This window comes from Trachemys scripta, chromosome 9 (assembly GCF_013100865.1).
Source record: "Trachemys scripta elegans isolate TJP31775 chromosome 9, CAS_Tse_1.0, whole genome shotgun sequence".
In the NCBI taxonomy this organism is placed as follows: Eukaryota; Metazoa; Chordata; order Testudines; family Emydidae; genus Trachemys; species Trachemys scripta.
In genome coordinates this window covers 67,968,062-67,984,650 of record NC_048306.1, presented here as the reverse complement: position 1 = coordinate 67,984,650, position 16,589 = coordinate 67,968,062, and the positions used below count along the sequence as shown (strand labels likewise).

At 40.5% G+C, this 16,589-nt stretch overlaps 1 protein-coding gene across 1 annotated transcript in view; it reads left to right on the top strand.

Annotated features, from left to right (window-relative positions):
* CUL3 (cullin 3) overlaps window positions 1-16,589 on the top strand; it is a 109,335-nt gene that overhangs the window by 11,503 nt on the left and 81,243 nt on the right. The window contains exon 2 of the mRNA XM_034781197.1: window positions 12,067-12,264. Within this exon, the coding sequence (XP_034637088.1) occupies window positions 12,067-12,264 (198 nt within the window). The remainder of the gene's footprint in view (window positions 1-12,066; window positions 12,265-16,589) is intronic.

The following is a 16,589-nucleotide window of genomic DNA, read 5'->3' as shown; positions in this document are numbered from 1 at the left end:
AGACTTTGCAATATAGCATCTGCATCATGCTCTAAAGTGAGTATCTTTTTAATGTCTGAGCTTTTGTAGTAATCAATAGACATGAGCTGGCAAAAAGGAGAAATTAATGATCTCTGCCTACGGTGTGTAAAATCAGTTAACTATTTTTTTTTCTTAGTGAGTATTGCCTTAAAAATGTCTATTTAAAGAAAATTTGTCAGAACAGATCTTAGAATAAAATGATTATGTATATTTCAAGTCAGGATTCTTGGGATAGATTTGGGAAGCCCTACATCAGTGGCTCTCAACCTTTCCAGCCTACTGTACCCCTTTCAGGACTCAGATTTATCTTCTATATCCCCTTAAAAACTACTTGCTTACAAAATCAGACATAAAAATACAAAAGTGTTACAGCACACTATTACTGAAAAATTGCTTACTTTCTCACTTTTACCATATAATTATAAAATCAATTGGAATATATATATAGAGAGAGCAGTATAAACAAGTTGTCTGCATGAAATTTTAGTTTGTACTGACTTTGCTAGTGCTTGTTATGTTGCCTGTTACAAAACTAGGCAAATATCTAGATGAGTTGATGTACCCCCTGGAAGACCTCTGTGTGCACCCAGGCCTGCACAACCCTTTTGCATCAGCTAATCTCCCATTATTTCATTACAAATATTTATAACAAACATTGGTTCTAGAGCAGTTCTTCATCGGTGTCTCTCAGATTGATTTAGGATACCACATCTACAACTCAGAAGTACTTTGTGTACCACTGTCATAACTTTAATCAGTGTAGTTATAATAGATCCCTATTCTAATATACTCAAGTTGTGATATGTGGGGGGAGAAAGAGAGAGAGAGAAACTGCTGCTCTGTATATTTAGCATTAAATGGTACTAGAAATATTTATCAAAGCTAAGATGGGGAGACACAAGTTCAGGTCCCTGCCCTGCCTGATTCAGATCATTCTCTCCCAATTGCTCTGAAGGCTGAAATGTAGTGCCACTTATTTGAACAGGTGCACTTTATCTGTTACAGTAATTACAGGGAAAACTGTTGTATGGAATGTCATCTGAAATACTTTGAATCCTACACAAGGATTTTCAGGGCAGTTAGGTACTCAGATCCCATTGAGGTTGATGGATAATTCCAATAAGTAGTTATTTTAGGTAAATGATTCTTTATGGTTAGATCAGGGGTCGGCAACCTCTGGCACGCGGCTTGCCAGGGTAAGCACCCGTCACAGGCCAATGGGGGCTACGGGAAGCAACACGGGCCGAAGGATGTGCTGACCACCGCTTCTTGCAGCCCCCATTGGCCTGGAGTGACGAACCGCGGCCAGTAGGAGCTGCGATTGGCCGAACCTGCCAACATGGCAGGTAAACAAACTGGCCCGGCCTGTCAGGGTGCTTACCCTGGCGAGCTGCGTGCCAGCGGTTGCCGACCCCTGGGTTAGATTCTGATACTCGTACAGCACCTTATTCAATGAGTAGTTCCAATGACTTCAGCATTGCCTAAGGTGGTATTGAGTGTGAGTAAGGGTATCTGAATCTATATAATGAGTAAAAGGAATTAATAAATATAAGTAGTAAAAGGAATCTTCAAAGCAGTTGATAAAATACTGTACCTGTCACTGTTTCATAATCTCTTTAGTGCATGTAGTTGATGCTGTTATAACAGTGGGGCTGACATAATAGCTGCACAATAAAGTTTGTTAATTTGGCGTTAGGGTTACTGAAGTGATGTTTTCATCAACCCAAAGCCTCAATAAGATTGAAAAACAGCGAAGCACATACAGACCATCTTGCAAGTACATATTCTTATGTGCTTAACTAATCCTGTTCCTATTGACTTTAGTGGCGCAGGATCATGCCCTAACTCTCAGATCTATCTACCACCTCTGCCAGAATGACCATTAAATTGTGCCCACATGTCATGCATGTAAACATATTTCAACATGTAGATGAACATATACAGGAAGCCCAATTTGTGATTGCAAATAAGATGAAATTAATCCTCTTTCCTATTAGAACATATTGGAGATGAGTTTCAACATTGTATCTATTCAAAACGTTTAATGTTTGTTTAGAAATTTAAGATCAATGTTAGTAGATTTTTACATTTAAACAACTTAAGTTACAGCAACTTTGAAATTCACATTTCTTGCACTTTCTAGTAGGAAAACTTTTTTTTAAGTCCTTGATATCTCTGAATTATCAAGGTGGTGATTTCCTAATTGAGTGTTTTTATTACATTTAAGACAGTATTTTAATGACTTACCTTTCTTTGTAATTAGAAACAATGATTATCTTCTAGTTCTCTTTTAAATAAACTGTTTTTGGAATTGTTGATGTTTGTGGCATGTGACAAAAGGACTTCCTTGCCTGCTTTGTCGCAAGTCTGAACTAGATTCCTCTTTCATAGATCAGTATATTTCAGTTTGTATTGTTTCATGATTCCGTTTTGTTCTATTTTGGGTGGAGGATGAGTAAGAGGAATTAGATATCACTATTTGCATTTGTTCTCCCAGTTCATTCAGGATGGATTAATTTTTCTTTTACTGTGTAATTCTGAGCTCCTGGTAAACTATTTCCTGTCATTTTTAACTGATCACAAGCACGGCAATTTACTTGAACTGAAGAGGTCAAGGCAGTGAGATGTGGCCTCCTATGTTAGCTATATCACATTTGTATTGGAAGTTGTTAGTTGGACCAGACAAAACACACAGTGCACCTTCCTGGATACAAACCACTTAATTCATCTCATACAACTCTTGCTAAGTAAGAATCCAAGGATAGCTTCTGATTCTTCACTCTTCCCAAACCAAATTGCCATGCATACTGATGCACTAGGCTGACTGGATCTGCCTGCACTGGAGAAGTTTTCTAACCTGTTTTGAAACCAGTTTTATAAAACTGCTCAGGCTATTTTAAACCCCTGAATCTAGGTCTCTGCTTTGGCTCTAGCCAAGTTTTAAAATTAGGTTAGGTTGAGCTAGCTTTAAAATCAATTAGAACAATTCCACAGTATAGCCAGATCGCTCTCTCCCCCAAACAGATATTTTCGAAAATGAGCACTTTCATTATGGCCAGTCTATATAATACATGCTAATCTTTTCTGACCTGAAACACTATGGCAATGACCACCATGAAAATGTGTCTAAATATTTGCTGCAATCCTTGGTTAATATTATAGGCAATGTCTGTATTTTAGGTTGTATAAGCATTTCCATTTCAAAGGGCCATTTGCAGTTTGGTATAACTTTCTCCAATTTATGACTTTTGAGCTGAAACCTTCCGTATTTGATTTCTGATAGAGAGTCGCTTAATTTGAAAGCTTGAGCAAATTGGTTAAGCCATTTAAAAAAAAGTTACCAAAATATTGCAGCTCTTTTGAACAGCTCTAGCACCTCAGTGTGAGGTGATAGGAGCTTGAAATTTAACAGGGAGATGGTGCCTAGTTTACAGTTATATTTTTTGGTGATCTGTTGAAGAGCCATTTATATTTGGCAGAGTTGTGACTTTATGTAGCACGTGCACTGACTTTGTGCAGAAATGAGAGATCGTTTGAAAAACATTTTTATTGGGATTGCAGAAAAGGAAGATGATAAAAATGAGAAATTATAGGTACTATGATACTTCAGGATTTGTGTGGAATGAGGCAGGGCTCATTTGGAACCCAGGCCCATGAGGAGCACTGCCTCATTCAATGCAATATGTGAAAGTGGAAATGAGACAGGGATTCACAGTACACTGTCCAACTTCAGCAGTTCGAGGATGGTGTCCTTCAGAATGTTGCCTAATTCACCAACTGACATGTATGTGTTCTGGGGAAAATAAATAGTAAGATCCAGATTAGAACAAAGCATACACACAAGGGGCGGAATTAAGGTTGTCGTAAAGAAACTACGATATTCACTGACTTCAAGTGCTTCATGTTGCAACCTTGTGTTGTGTTGGTTTTTTTTTTTTTAGAGTCATAGACGTTTGTTGGCATGAATCTTGGAACTGAAATTGGTGACCTGGTTTTGATTTATGCATTGAATTTCTAATTGGTGGTAGGCAGTATTTCATGTTTTTATCTGTAATGAAAGGAGTAAATTGTCCACAATAGATTTTGTAACTTTCCACCACAAATAATTGCATAGCAGAATTATGTGTTACTTCTGTTGTGATAATGTAATAAGTATTAGGGATGTACATACCATTTAAAAAGTTAACCATTTAAATGATTAAAAAATATTTTGTTTAAACGGTTAATTGATTAAAGGGCCAGCCTGCTAGGCTGCTCTGGCCGGCCGGCGCAGGGTTAACGGTTAAGGCGGGTTAACCGCTTAGACTAATGCTTGGCGGTTAACCTTTCACATCCCTAATAAGTATACAAAGCAACAGAATTCTGATTCCATATAGGAGTAATACTGTTAAACATAACACTTAAGTGATTTAATTTCTGACCCTGTGATGTGTATAATCCACTACATTTTAGAGAGGCATCGAAAAACTTATCCTTTCACAGTTGTGATATCCTGTGAAATGTGACCTTTGTTTTTTAAAGCATGCTGGTCTCAGTCTTTCTGTATTTAGTTAGAGATCTTTCAGCTTAAGATGGTATTTCGGTTGGTCACAAATATTTCATATTAAATATAAAATTAGTGATGGAAAAAGTGCTAGATTAACAGATGTGGAGGGAAGTCGTTTTTATTCACAGAATCAGACAGCATGGATAATAGCATTCTATGACTAGCTATTATTTATCAGTGCCTAAGGGCTGGCCAAGCATGGGACCCCACTATGCTACAGTATAAAATAGAACAGTGGTTCTCAAACTTGGGCTGCTGCTTGTTCAGGGAAAGCCCCTGGCAGGCCGGGCCAGTTTGTTTACCTGCCCTGTCCACAGGTTCGGCCAATCGCGGTCCCACTGGCCGCGATTTGCTGCTCCAGGCCAATGGGGGCTACAGGAAGTGGTGCGGGCTGAAGGACGTGCTGGCCGCCCTTCCTGCAGCCCCCATTGGCCTGCAGTGGTGAACCACGGCCAGTGGGAGCCGCGATCGGCTGAACCTGCGGACGCGGCAGGTAAACAAACCGGCCTGGCCCACCAGGGGCTTTCCCTGAACAAGCGGGGGCCCAAGTTTGAGAACCACTGGAGTAGAAAACAGTCCCTGCCCTGAAGACCTTACAATTTAAATAGACCATACAGATGCAGTGTGGGGGGGAAGGGTAGAACACATAAGCAGAGTGAACAATGTGATGGCAGCAATGACTAGGAATTCTGGGTGTCAGTTTAAATACAAAGTTGTTAATTTTCAAGAATAAGTTTTCAACTATAAAGAGCTGTTGAGTATATTAACTCTGTTTCTTTGATTGCTCAAGAATCGGTGACTGCTTTAATTTACAGTCAGAATTCAAACAAACCTGTAAAAACAATTATTTTCCTAGGAATTTACAAGACATTAAAATTGTGGGGGAAAATATAGAATGGCATAAAAATAGAACCTGAAATCCAGACTCATTACTTTCCTTCATTGCTTGACCTGTGTGTGTCAGTCTCATTCTGTTGGGGCCATTTCTAGAAGAGAAAGGATAGTTAAATTTCTGTTCATTTGTTTAAATTCTCAGTCTCCTAAATTTGTCAAAAACACTGCCAGATCAGGATAAGGATATGGTTTAAAGCCTATTTTATATGGGGCACTGAATACTGTTAGATGATGTCAAGTATCAGAGAGGAGCCGTGTTAGTCTGAATCTGTAAAAAGCAACAGAGGGTCCAGTGGCACCTTTAAGATCCACAAACCTGGAAATCCTGGACGCCCCATCATCTCGGGCATTGGCACTCTCACTGAAGGACTGTCTGGATATGTGGACTCCCTACTCAGACCCTACGCCACCAGCACTCCCAGCTATTTCCGTGACACCACAGATTTCCTGAGAAAACTACAATGCATTGGTGACCTCCCAGAAAACACCATCCTAGCCACCATGGATGTAGAGGCTCTCTACACAAACATCCCATTCTGTTAGGCTTAAAGGTGCCACAGGACCCTCTTTTGTTAGATGATGAAACTCCAGCCAGCTTTGCGTGTTAGAAAATTTCTTCTGACTCTGTCTGTATCTTGTTGCTGTTGCCCTTTAATTTAATCTTTTAAATTGGAAAGAACTGTCCCCTCTCCATTAAGTCTTTGCAAAACGCTGTTGCAACTCACCCTACTGTTTAATTTAGAAGAACCCACCTCCCTTCAATCTTCCATCCTCAAACTGTCTAAGAAATGGGTTCTGAAAAGCCCTCACAAGCAACAATGATTTAGTTTTTATTTTTCATTTGAAAGCTAATATAGTGCACAAATTGAACGCTACAACCAAACAGCAATTCATTATTTTAAAACATTTACATCAACAGTTTAAGTAAATCTATCAATGCGAGGGAGGGAATGAGCAAGGAAGAACATTGGGGGCTGATTCTTCACTCAGAATTGCTAGTGTGGATCAGTGAGCACCCTTTTGTTGTCAGGGGTCTGCTCTAGTGGATCAAATTGCAGAATCAGGGCTTTAATTTTTTAATAAAACATATATGCCAGCTCTTATCCAAGGATCTCAATCTAGATCTCAGAAGTACATAAATGTTCTTATGACATCACAAACTAATTTTGTGTCTCTTGACTACCATAGTGGAACTTTCAGTATGTTTGTTTTTATGGAGACAGTTTTTGTTACAGCTGTCTTTAGAAAAATATTTTCATTTTATTTAAAAATTTTCATTTGTGACAGCCTCACAAGCTAAACAACCCAGAGGTAACCATTCATTGACATTCTTATTTAGTTTTCAGGAAGCAAATATTGGCCAGTGTAAGGTCCTACGTATTTTGTGCAAAAGTTTAAACAGAGCTTTTTAACGGGGGAAAACCGTAAGACTCTTCTTGCTAAAACTTATGTACAAAACTTATTCACTGCTGCAATACATAGTCATTTAAGTTCTTAGAAAGCTTTGGTTTGCTAGAAAACCATTGCTGCAAAGCAAGTCAACTATTTTTGATGTCTGAGTAGGGGATAATATTCTCTTAATTTGTCATGATAAAACTTAAGCAAACCCATTTCCTAAAATTTATTCAAGTGCTGCTGCTACTTGAAAGAGAGAGATAATTAATTGAAGGGGAATATGAAGCTACACCAAAAGATGGAATATTTAATATTAAATATTAAAAAGTAATATATTTCAAATATTCTTTGTGATAGCTTTGTAAAGTTGTCTTCTATAGCTTGAAATTTCCTGGCATTTCCCTTCTGCAGTTCTCTGAAGTGGCCCCAGTATGTGAGTTATGATTAGAGCAGGGGGTTGTTTACGTTTATATTTAGTGAATTAGAGGCAGAAAAGGATAAAATAGCAAGTTCTAATTTTAATCCCAGTCCCAGCAAAAAATAGAAAATTAAAGTTGACAGAATTTATTATCCCTATTATAAGGAAGGACTTTTACTCAAGGTAATTCCTCAGTCCCAAAAAGAATGGAAAGGGGGGTGAAGACCTGTTCAGATATTGAACATCTTTATACAACATTGAAAGTTCAGAATGAGCACTTTGGCCCCTATACGTCCTCCCTCAGCTCACGTGACTGGTTTGCAGGCTTCAATTTGAAGGATGCTTCTTTTCATTTGGACATTCATCCTGCTCGCAAAAAGTTCCTGCAGGTCACAGTGGGCCAGGAGCACTTTGAATACAGGGTGCTCCCGTTCAGCCTCTCCATGGCGTCAGATTATTTACAAAAGGTGTTGTGGTGATGGCTGCATACCTCTGTAGACAGGGGAGATGGATATTCCTTACCTGGACAATTGGCTGCTCATTGGTTGGTCGTACCAGGAGGTACAAGCAACAGTCACTACCACAATTTAACTCTGTGATTCCCGTCATTTTGGACAAGTCCATATTAACACCTGCACAAACCATACAATTAATCGGGTGGACCTGAACTTAGACACAGGGGGACCTGCTTACCTCTGAACCAATTCCTGGCCATGAGGGATCTCATCAGCCAGCTTCATCTCAGCCCTCAGACTACAGCCCAATCCTGCCTGGTTCTGGCCACTTGGAGGTATGCACTTATGTCACCCCATTGACATGATTGCATCTACAATGTCTCTCGATCTGCAAATTCCAGGGCCTACTGTCCCAAAATGAGGGCAATGTGAAGCACCCCAGTCCAGCACCCTACATCTGGCAGCATAGCTTTAGGATGGACAATGAGCGTAGAACAAGCCTTCTTTCAAGACGTTTGAGCCATCCTCCAGAACAGCAGGAGACTCACTGTGGGAAAATGCACTGCTCTCCCTTTCATGCCAGCAGCATCACTTCCTATTGAGGTCCCAGGTATCGCTCCCCTATTGGAGTATCTTCTTTTGCTAAAGACACCTGGCTTGTTTGGCAGCTCTGAGCTCTTTCCAGTCCCTGATGAAAAGCTGCCCTGTTTTTACTCATCCCTCTATCACAAAGTTATAAGGACATTTTCTCTAGCTTTGAAACCAGTTCCTGCTTGGGATCTGAACTTCATTCTTTCTGCTGTCCTTTTGAACTTTTAGCCCCTTGTTTCCTTCTGCACCTTTCTTTGAAGATCACCTTCTGATAGCTGTTATCTCTGCTAGAAGGGTAGGGAAACTTGGAGCCCTTATGATAGACCCACCTTACACAGTGTTTCACAAGGGCAAGGTTTCTTTAGGTCTACATCCTAAGTTCATACTTAAGGTGCCTTTTGAGTTTCATCTTAACCAGGCTATATACCTACTAGTGTTTTATGCTAAACCTCACTGAAGCATGGAGAAGGCAAGACTCCATACCCTAGACATATACAGGGTTCTTGCCTTCTTTTTGCAAAGAACACCTCCTTTTCGGAAATCTCCAGGGTTGTTCGTTGCTGTTGCCGAGAAAATGAAAAGGAAAGCTATCTCTTCCCAAAGACCGTCTAAGTGGATAGTCTCTTGCATTTCTCTCTCATATAATGTTATGAAAGCCCCTCCTCCTCAAACTGTCAGGCCCGTGCTACGATAGCTCAAGTGGTTCCAGTAGCTTCCTTACAGGGAATTCCCCTCTCTGAGATTTTCAGAGCAGCCACCTGGGGCTCTTTACACACTTTCACCAGGCATTATGCACTATTTCAAGCTTTGGACACAGATACCTCCTTTGGCTCAGCAATCCTCAACTCTGTGCAACCAGAAGGAGCCAGCAGCCAGCTTTCCTCACCGTGAAGAAGCATTTTCCTCCGCCCCTAGTTGTGCTACTGAAGACCTTTCCAGCTGAACTGCCTCCTTAATCTTGGAGGTCTCCATATTCATATTCTCAATGAATTCCCCATGATAGAGAATAATATTTGGTAAATACAGCCTGAGAGGTAGCAGGAGAAAGTAAATTTAAAAAAAAAGATGTTTCTTCTATATCTTGACATGAGAAGAGGGAATGATCTGGAGCTACGAGAAGGGAGCTGTGGAAATTCCCACATCCCACTCTTGATAGAACATAAAACCAAGAAAATTCAAGAGGCTGAAAGTAACTGAGGGCATGTCTATACTGGGACACTCAAGAAAGTTAAGATGAGCCAACTAAAAGCTTGAAGCTAAAGTGCATTTAACTCCTATGTGGAGTTCTCATTCAGAAGTAAAGTGGCCTGCTTAGACAAGTCCTGAAATCTGAATACCCTAGATCAGTCAGACTAATTTCTGCATAAATATATACCTTGTCCTCTTAACTATGGCCAAAATTGGGGTTTAACATATCCAGTGCAAAATGCATGAGAACAAATGGCAAGAATCTCAAAATTGGGTTCCCAAGGCTTTTGAATAGTACACAACTTATCTGGATTCTGACCTCTTAAAAGGTTAATTGCAAAGAATTTCTCCTCCCATCGCCATCTTCAAAATATTAATATGTATTACTAAGTGATCCTATTTTTAATATAGTCTTGTTTATCTTTAAAATTTACATGTCTGACACTGACTCTCGTCTGAAGCCTAGTTGGCGCTAATGAAGTCCTGTTTTAGAGGACTTCATTAGGCAAACTAGGGATCTTTAAGTTTGTGCCCAAAGTGTCCACACAGGGAATTACAGTATAGCACTTTGGTGCATGCTGCAATTCACACCCTCTTAGGCCTGGTCCCCACTTAGTCCGGACTTCGGACTAAGGTACGCAAATTCAGCTACGTTAATAACGTAGCTGAATTTGAAGTACCTTGGTCCGAACTTACCGCGGTCCAGACGCGGCCGGAAGTCTCCCCCCGTCGACGCCGCGTACTCCTCTCGGCGAGCTGGAGTACCGGCGCCGACTGTGAGCACTTCCGGGATCGATCCGGGATCGATTTATCGCGTCTTAACCAGACGCGATAAATTGATCCCAGAACATCGATGGCGTGCCGCCGGACCAGCCGGTAAGTGAAGACTAGGCCTTAGTCTAAACTGCAGATCAGTTTAGGCATGCACAACTAGGGGAGGAGGAAAATGCTCCTTCCCAGTGAGGAAAACTGGCTGCTGGCTCCTTCTGGCAGCAGGCAGTGATTCACCTCTGCTCCCAACCCAGTGTTCATAAAGAGGGAAAAAATGTATGCTGCCCTGGCAATGAAGAATGAGGATTCTCTCCCAAAGGTGGAAGAGGAGAAGCTATGTACCTCGAAGACTCCCAAGAGGAAAAAAGGGTGGTGGTGGTGGTCAGTGACTCCTTTCTAAGGGGGGGGCGGAGACATCCATCTGATGGTCTGATCTGGCATCTCAGGGGTGTGCTGCCTGCAAAAGGGGCCCATATGACAAGTTACGGAAGGATTGCCAAGGATTCTGACCCACTACCCTATGTTGCTCATCCATGTGGGCACTAATGATTCTGTGAGGTATGACCCTGAGCAGATGAGAAGTGCCAGCAGTGCTCTGGGAGTAAGGGTGAATGAGCTGTTGTGCAAATGGATTTCTCATCAGTCGTTCAAGTCAATGCTAGGGGTCCAGGCAGAGACAAGACACATCCTGGCTACATAGATGGTATCGCCCGGAGGGCTTTGGCTTCCTTGACCGCAGGATGCTGTTCCAAGAAGGACTTCTGAGTAGAGGTGGGGTCTACATATCTTGAATCAGTACCAGCTCTGCTGCTAACTCACTATGTAGCCTTTAAAAAGAATAGGAGTACTTGTGGCACCTTAGAGACTAATAAATTTATTAGAGCATAAGCTTTCGTGGACTACGGCCCACTTCTTCGGATGCATAGTCCAAAATTTTAAATTAACAATCCTTTTGATTCTGAAGATGCATCCAAAGAAGTGGGCTGTAGTCCACGAAAGCTTATGCTCTAATAAATTTGTTAGTCTCTAAGGTGCCACAAGTACTCCTGTTCTTTTTGCGGATACAGACTAACACGGCTGCTACTCTGAAACCTATGTAGCCTTTGACAACTCATGAAATTGCTGTTTCCTCATCTGTGCAATGTGGATATGTTCTGTAGGATTAAGTGTATTTGACGGTTGTTTGCTAAAACAGTGCTTCATCTGTTCTAAATACTTGTCATTTATATAGATATATATTTCTTCAACACTCACTACTGTGGTCATAGCCGTGTTAAAATAAATTAGAAACAAATAATTCACTGATATGGATCACTGTTATGAGGTATGTCAATTAAAAGCTTGATTAAACAGGTGAGGCGTATACCATGGCCCAAGATTTGTCAGGTTGTATGTTAGGGTGGGTGATAACTGGAGTTGGTTGTTATATTTAGGGGGAAAACAAGAATTTTCTCCCTGTGGAATCAGGGTTGAATCCTATGACAACTCTATTTTTGAAGGAAAAAATGTCTGTCTTTTTTTTTTTTTTTTTTTTAAAAAGATGCCATTGACCATGTACTTGGAAAAATCATAGCAAAGGCTGTCTTTGACTCAGTGCAGTTAATCCCTACCAGTCTTGTCAACTCTTGTTGATCTAAGGTTCTGATAAATGTCATAAATTTCAAATCGGAGAAATTTGACAGAAGCCATTACTGCTGTTTTCAAATTACAGTGGTTTCCAGCTAATTTTCTGGTAGCCAAAGTTCTTAATTCTGGAAAATACTCATTTCTTTTCTTCAATATTGCAGATGACCATGGATGAGAAATATGTAAACAGCATTTGGGATCTCCTGAAAAATGCGATCCAAGAGATCCAGCGTAAGAATAACAGTGGTCTCAGCTTTGAGGAACTGTATAGGAATGCATATACTATGGTGTTACATAAACATGGAGAAAAATTATACACTGGACTACGAGAAGTCGTCACTGAGCATCTGATAAACAAGGTATCTGACTAAACTAAATTTTAAATCAGTGTCTTTCGTACTGATATCTAAGATGAACACTGTATAATTGTGGTTTGTGACAAAAATCTAAATTTTGATACATTAGTTTGAAAACAATGTTTTTACTCATACATAATATCAGTTTAGGACTAATGTCACGCATAAGATGATCTTATGTTAGCGGTACCATTTATGTTTAAACTACTAATGAATAATGAAATGTACCAATTTAAATGTTTATGAATATGTGAATTAAGAAACCAGTTTTAGTTGAATCATTATTGCATGAGCAATGAAAATAGGTATGTCTGCTAACCTGTTCATTTTTTTTTTATTTTTATTTTTTTTAAGTTCGTAGCTTTTTGATAGAATTGAGTGGCTTTCTTTGGTGAACTCTTTTCACTTACTAGTAGTAATAACCCCTTTTGTCAATCTGGGAACTAACTACATCCCAGAATAAGAACTTGCTTGTAATGGGCTTTGTTCATGAACTAATGAAATAGTTGTGCTGGGATTACATTATATATAGAGAGTAGAGAGGCATTGGTCAATGCATAAAAGCAACTTGACAAAAAACATCCTGAACAGTCTGAGTCTTTAAATTTCAGTCTTTTCAAAACATACATTTAATTTAGTCCAAAATTTTAAATTAACAATCCTTTTGATTCTGAAGATAAAAGATATAAAGACCTTCCATCTCGCCTCAAGCCAGAGATTGGACCTCTATGGCTTTGTGTTGAAGAAAAGCAGTCACGTTTAGATCTGGCGTAGCTAGCTCACGTTAGCTAAACCCAGCCTTGACTTGACCTTTTTCTGAGTTGAAACAAGGCTGAAAACTTACTGCTCTAAAGAGATCCAGCACTTGTGGCAGAATCAAAGATGCAGCCTGGAGAACAGCTGCTTTTCCACTGTGCCTATTGTATATACTGACCCAGGCACTCGGGTAGAATCACAGCCTATCATGCCCTTACTGCACAGTTTAGTGAGTTGCAGTAATCAGTGGACTGCTTCCCATTTTTGGTGGTTCTTTCACGTGAAGACGTTTTAAAGACTTTGCTCCAGACCACTTCAATCTAAAATATGCTTTAAATATATATTTTCTTACACTGTGTGAATGCAAGGACAGGTTGAGTATAAAGTGACCAAAGGATTTTGCGCACATATGTCCTTTTATTGTAATATATTAATGCCTCAGAGATATTAATGAATTTGTCAAGACTAGTTATGTAACATGGTAAATGTCTGAGACTTTTAGTACTTTATGCCTGTAAACACCTCTGCATTATCATGGGCTTAGTGGTGTTTACAGCCTACGCTAGGTAACACACAGTAGCGCAATAATCTTTCACCTGGTTAGACATGAGGTCAAAATGAGTTTCTTGTGGTGGTCTGATCTCCCCTGCTCATTTATTTATTTATTTATTATGTATGTGTGTGTTTAAATAAAAGAAAAAAAAAAAAAAAAGAAGAAGCCTACGCATGTAGGAAAGCCCAGTTGTGATAATTGCCAGTGACTCTAAATAACACAAGTTGAGTAGAACTGAGGTATTGTAGTGCAGCTGTGAATGGGATGCTTATACAGTTTTTACCTGTAAATGTTTTTTTTCATGCAATTAGAGTTTTTTATCTGATGCTTATGAGAGCTTAACTAATACAAACTCAACAATGTCTGGTAAATTCATATTTCAAATGAGTAATGAAAGGGCCTCTGTGTATGCGCACGTGCTTGTGCTCACAGAAAAGTATAAGTGTGATTCAGACATCAAAATTTGAGTCAGTATTTACAATTGAAATAACTTATTCATGAAAAGAAAGCTAATTGCTGAATTTTAATCTTTAAATTAGTTGGTTTTAAAATGCCTAAATACAGAAAATGTCCATATTATATACAAACTAGTTTCCCCAAACGTGTAATCATTCACATGGAAAGGTGACTTCCCGGTAAAAGTGCAGAAAAATAAAACTTGAATGAAGAGGTCTTCTTGGTTGGTTTTTTGTTTATTTTTTTTAAAAAGTCTTCAATTTCAAAACCAATTCCTGTTTTCTTTTATCTCTGAGTTCCAGCTTCAGGATGTGACATTAAAGTGTGGTTTATGTCCAGAATATTGGTTGTATAAAATGGTGCTATTTTAATAACAGAAATAAAAAATAGCATTTCAGGAGCGTATACACAGGTGGTAAAAGTTGGTTCAACTCTGAAATTTGACATCTCTTCAGTTTTCTTGTAGTACTTGTTGCAAGGCAGATGAAACAACTAATTACAGTTCAATCTATTTAATTGAGCATTTTACTAAACTGAAAGTTTAGTGGAAAAATCATTACATCTTTAATAGCTCTTTCCAACACTACTTCTTATGTCAGTATTTGAAACATTAAGTATCTAATTAAATCACTGGAATGCATTCTAGTCACAGGTGTTCACTTATCTATACCTTCAAAGAACAAATGGTGGATACTAGGGCTGGTTGGGAAAATCTGACAAAACATTTTTTGCCAATTTGTCAAAATCAAAACATTTAGTGGAGACAGCTTGATTTGATGAAGTTCAAATAGAAAGATTACAGGCAGGTTTAGAGGTCTGCCTGGTTTCCTGTCAGCTCACCTGCCAGATTGCATTGGATAGGGGGACTGCAGGGTCTGTGGTTCCAAGGCAGCCCACTGGGTAGACAGCCCTGGAGCTGGGGCTCCATTCTTTGTGGATACCCTTGTGAGAACAGGTTAATGTTCTTGTAGCTAAGTATACCAGCTTTGATGCTTGTGCTGTGCATGTAATACAGAGGTTTATCTGTGGTTAATAGACGCCAGAGATTAGCAAACTGCTACTCATCTATTTGAAAGCATTTTTCATGGTTAGTGGTGTTCAAGTTTGGAACACAAGTATATTTTTCTTGTGTAGTTAGGAACTTTTGCTCTGCTATCTTTAATTGCTTGTTGAAAGTCGTGTTCAGCCAGACTTGACTTAGGAAGAGACCAGACCAGGGGTTGGCAAACTTTTTGGCCCAAGGGTCACATCTGGGTATAGAAATTGTATGGCGGGCCATGAATGCTCATGAAATTGGGGCTTGGGGTGCAGGCTCCAGCTCGGGGTGTGGGCTCAGGTAGGGCCAGAAATGAGGAGTTCAGGGTGTGGGAGAGGGGCTTTGGTCTGGGGCAGGGGATTGGGATGTGGAGAGGGTGAGGGCTCCGGCTGGGGTTGCAGGCTCTGGGTGGGGCTAGGGATGAAGGAGTGGGGTGCAGGCAGGTGCTCTAGGCTGGGACTGAGGGTTTGGAAGGTGGGAGGGGGATCAGGGCTGGGGCGTGGTGTGTGGGGGGAACGTACGGACTCAGGGATGCAGATGCCAGGCGGCATTTACCAGAAGCAGTGGCACAACCCCGCCCCTCCCCCCCGGCTCCTATGCAGAGGCGTGGCGCCAGGCAGCTCTGCGTGCCGCTCCATTGGCAGGCGCCGCCCTGACAGCTCCCATCCAATAGGAGCTGTGGGGGGGCGGCGCTTGGGGTGGGGGCAGCGTGCAGAGCCCCTGGCTGCCCCTACACACAGGAGCTGAAGCGGGGACATGCTGCTACTTCCAGGAGCTGCATGGAAAGCCCCCCACCCTGCTCCCCAGCTGGAGCCCAAAGCGGGGCAAGCCCTCGATCCCGCTCCCTGGCAGGAGCTTGAGGGCCGGATTTAAAGGTCCAACAGGCTGGAGGTGGTCATAGTGGCTTTTTGTTTGGTTTTTTTAAAGTTACATACCTTTTTCCTCAAAAGGTCTGGTCCAGGGGTGGGCAAACTATCTGATACATTTTTTGCAGTATATTTAGTTGTAATTAAAATCATTAATGTTTGCATCTGCCAAGTGCCAACCCCGCTTCTGAGCTCTGGCACTAACATTAAAATTTAAGAAGGATAAAATTAAACACAAAAACTGTGTATTAACTTCAGCTAGATAAAAGTATTAAACCACTCTCACAGTCGTTCATGTCTGAATTGTTGTAGGTAGTGGGACACCTAACTTTTAGATTGCAGTTTCTTGTGTGTGTTGTGTAGTTAATGAGCTTAAAAATTAGTTTTTTGTAGTTACTTTAGTTTATAGTTACACCTTCAGGTGCCAACCAAGATTGAGGCCTCTTTGAGCTAGGTTTTGCATAAACAGAAAGCAAAAAATCATTTCTGCCCCCAAAAGTTTATATTCTAAATAGATAAGACAGGTAAAGAATTGGAAGGGAAATGGAACAAGTGACGTTCCTTGTCTAAGATGACATGGCAGTTCAATGGTAGAGATGAGAATAGAAACCAGGTGTCCTAACTCCTAGTCCAGCGCCATATCTACTGAACCATGGTGCAT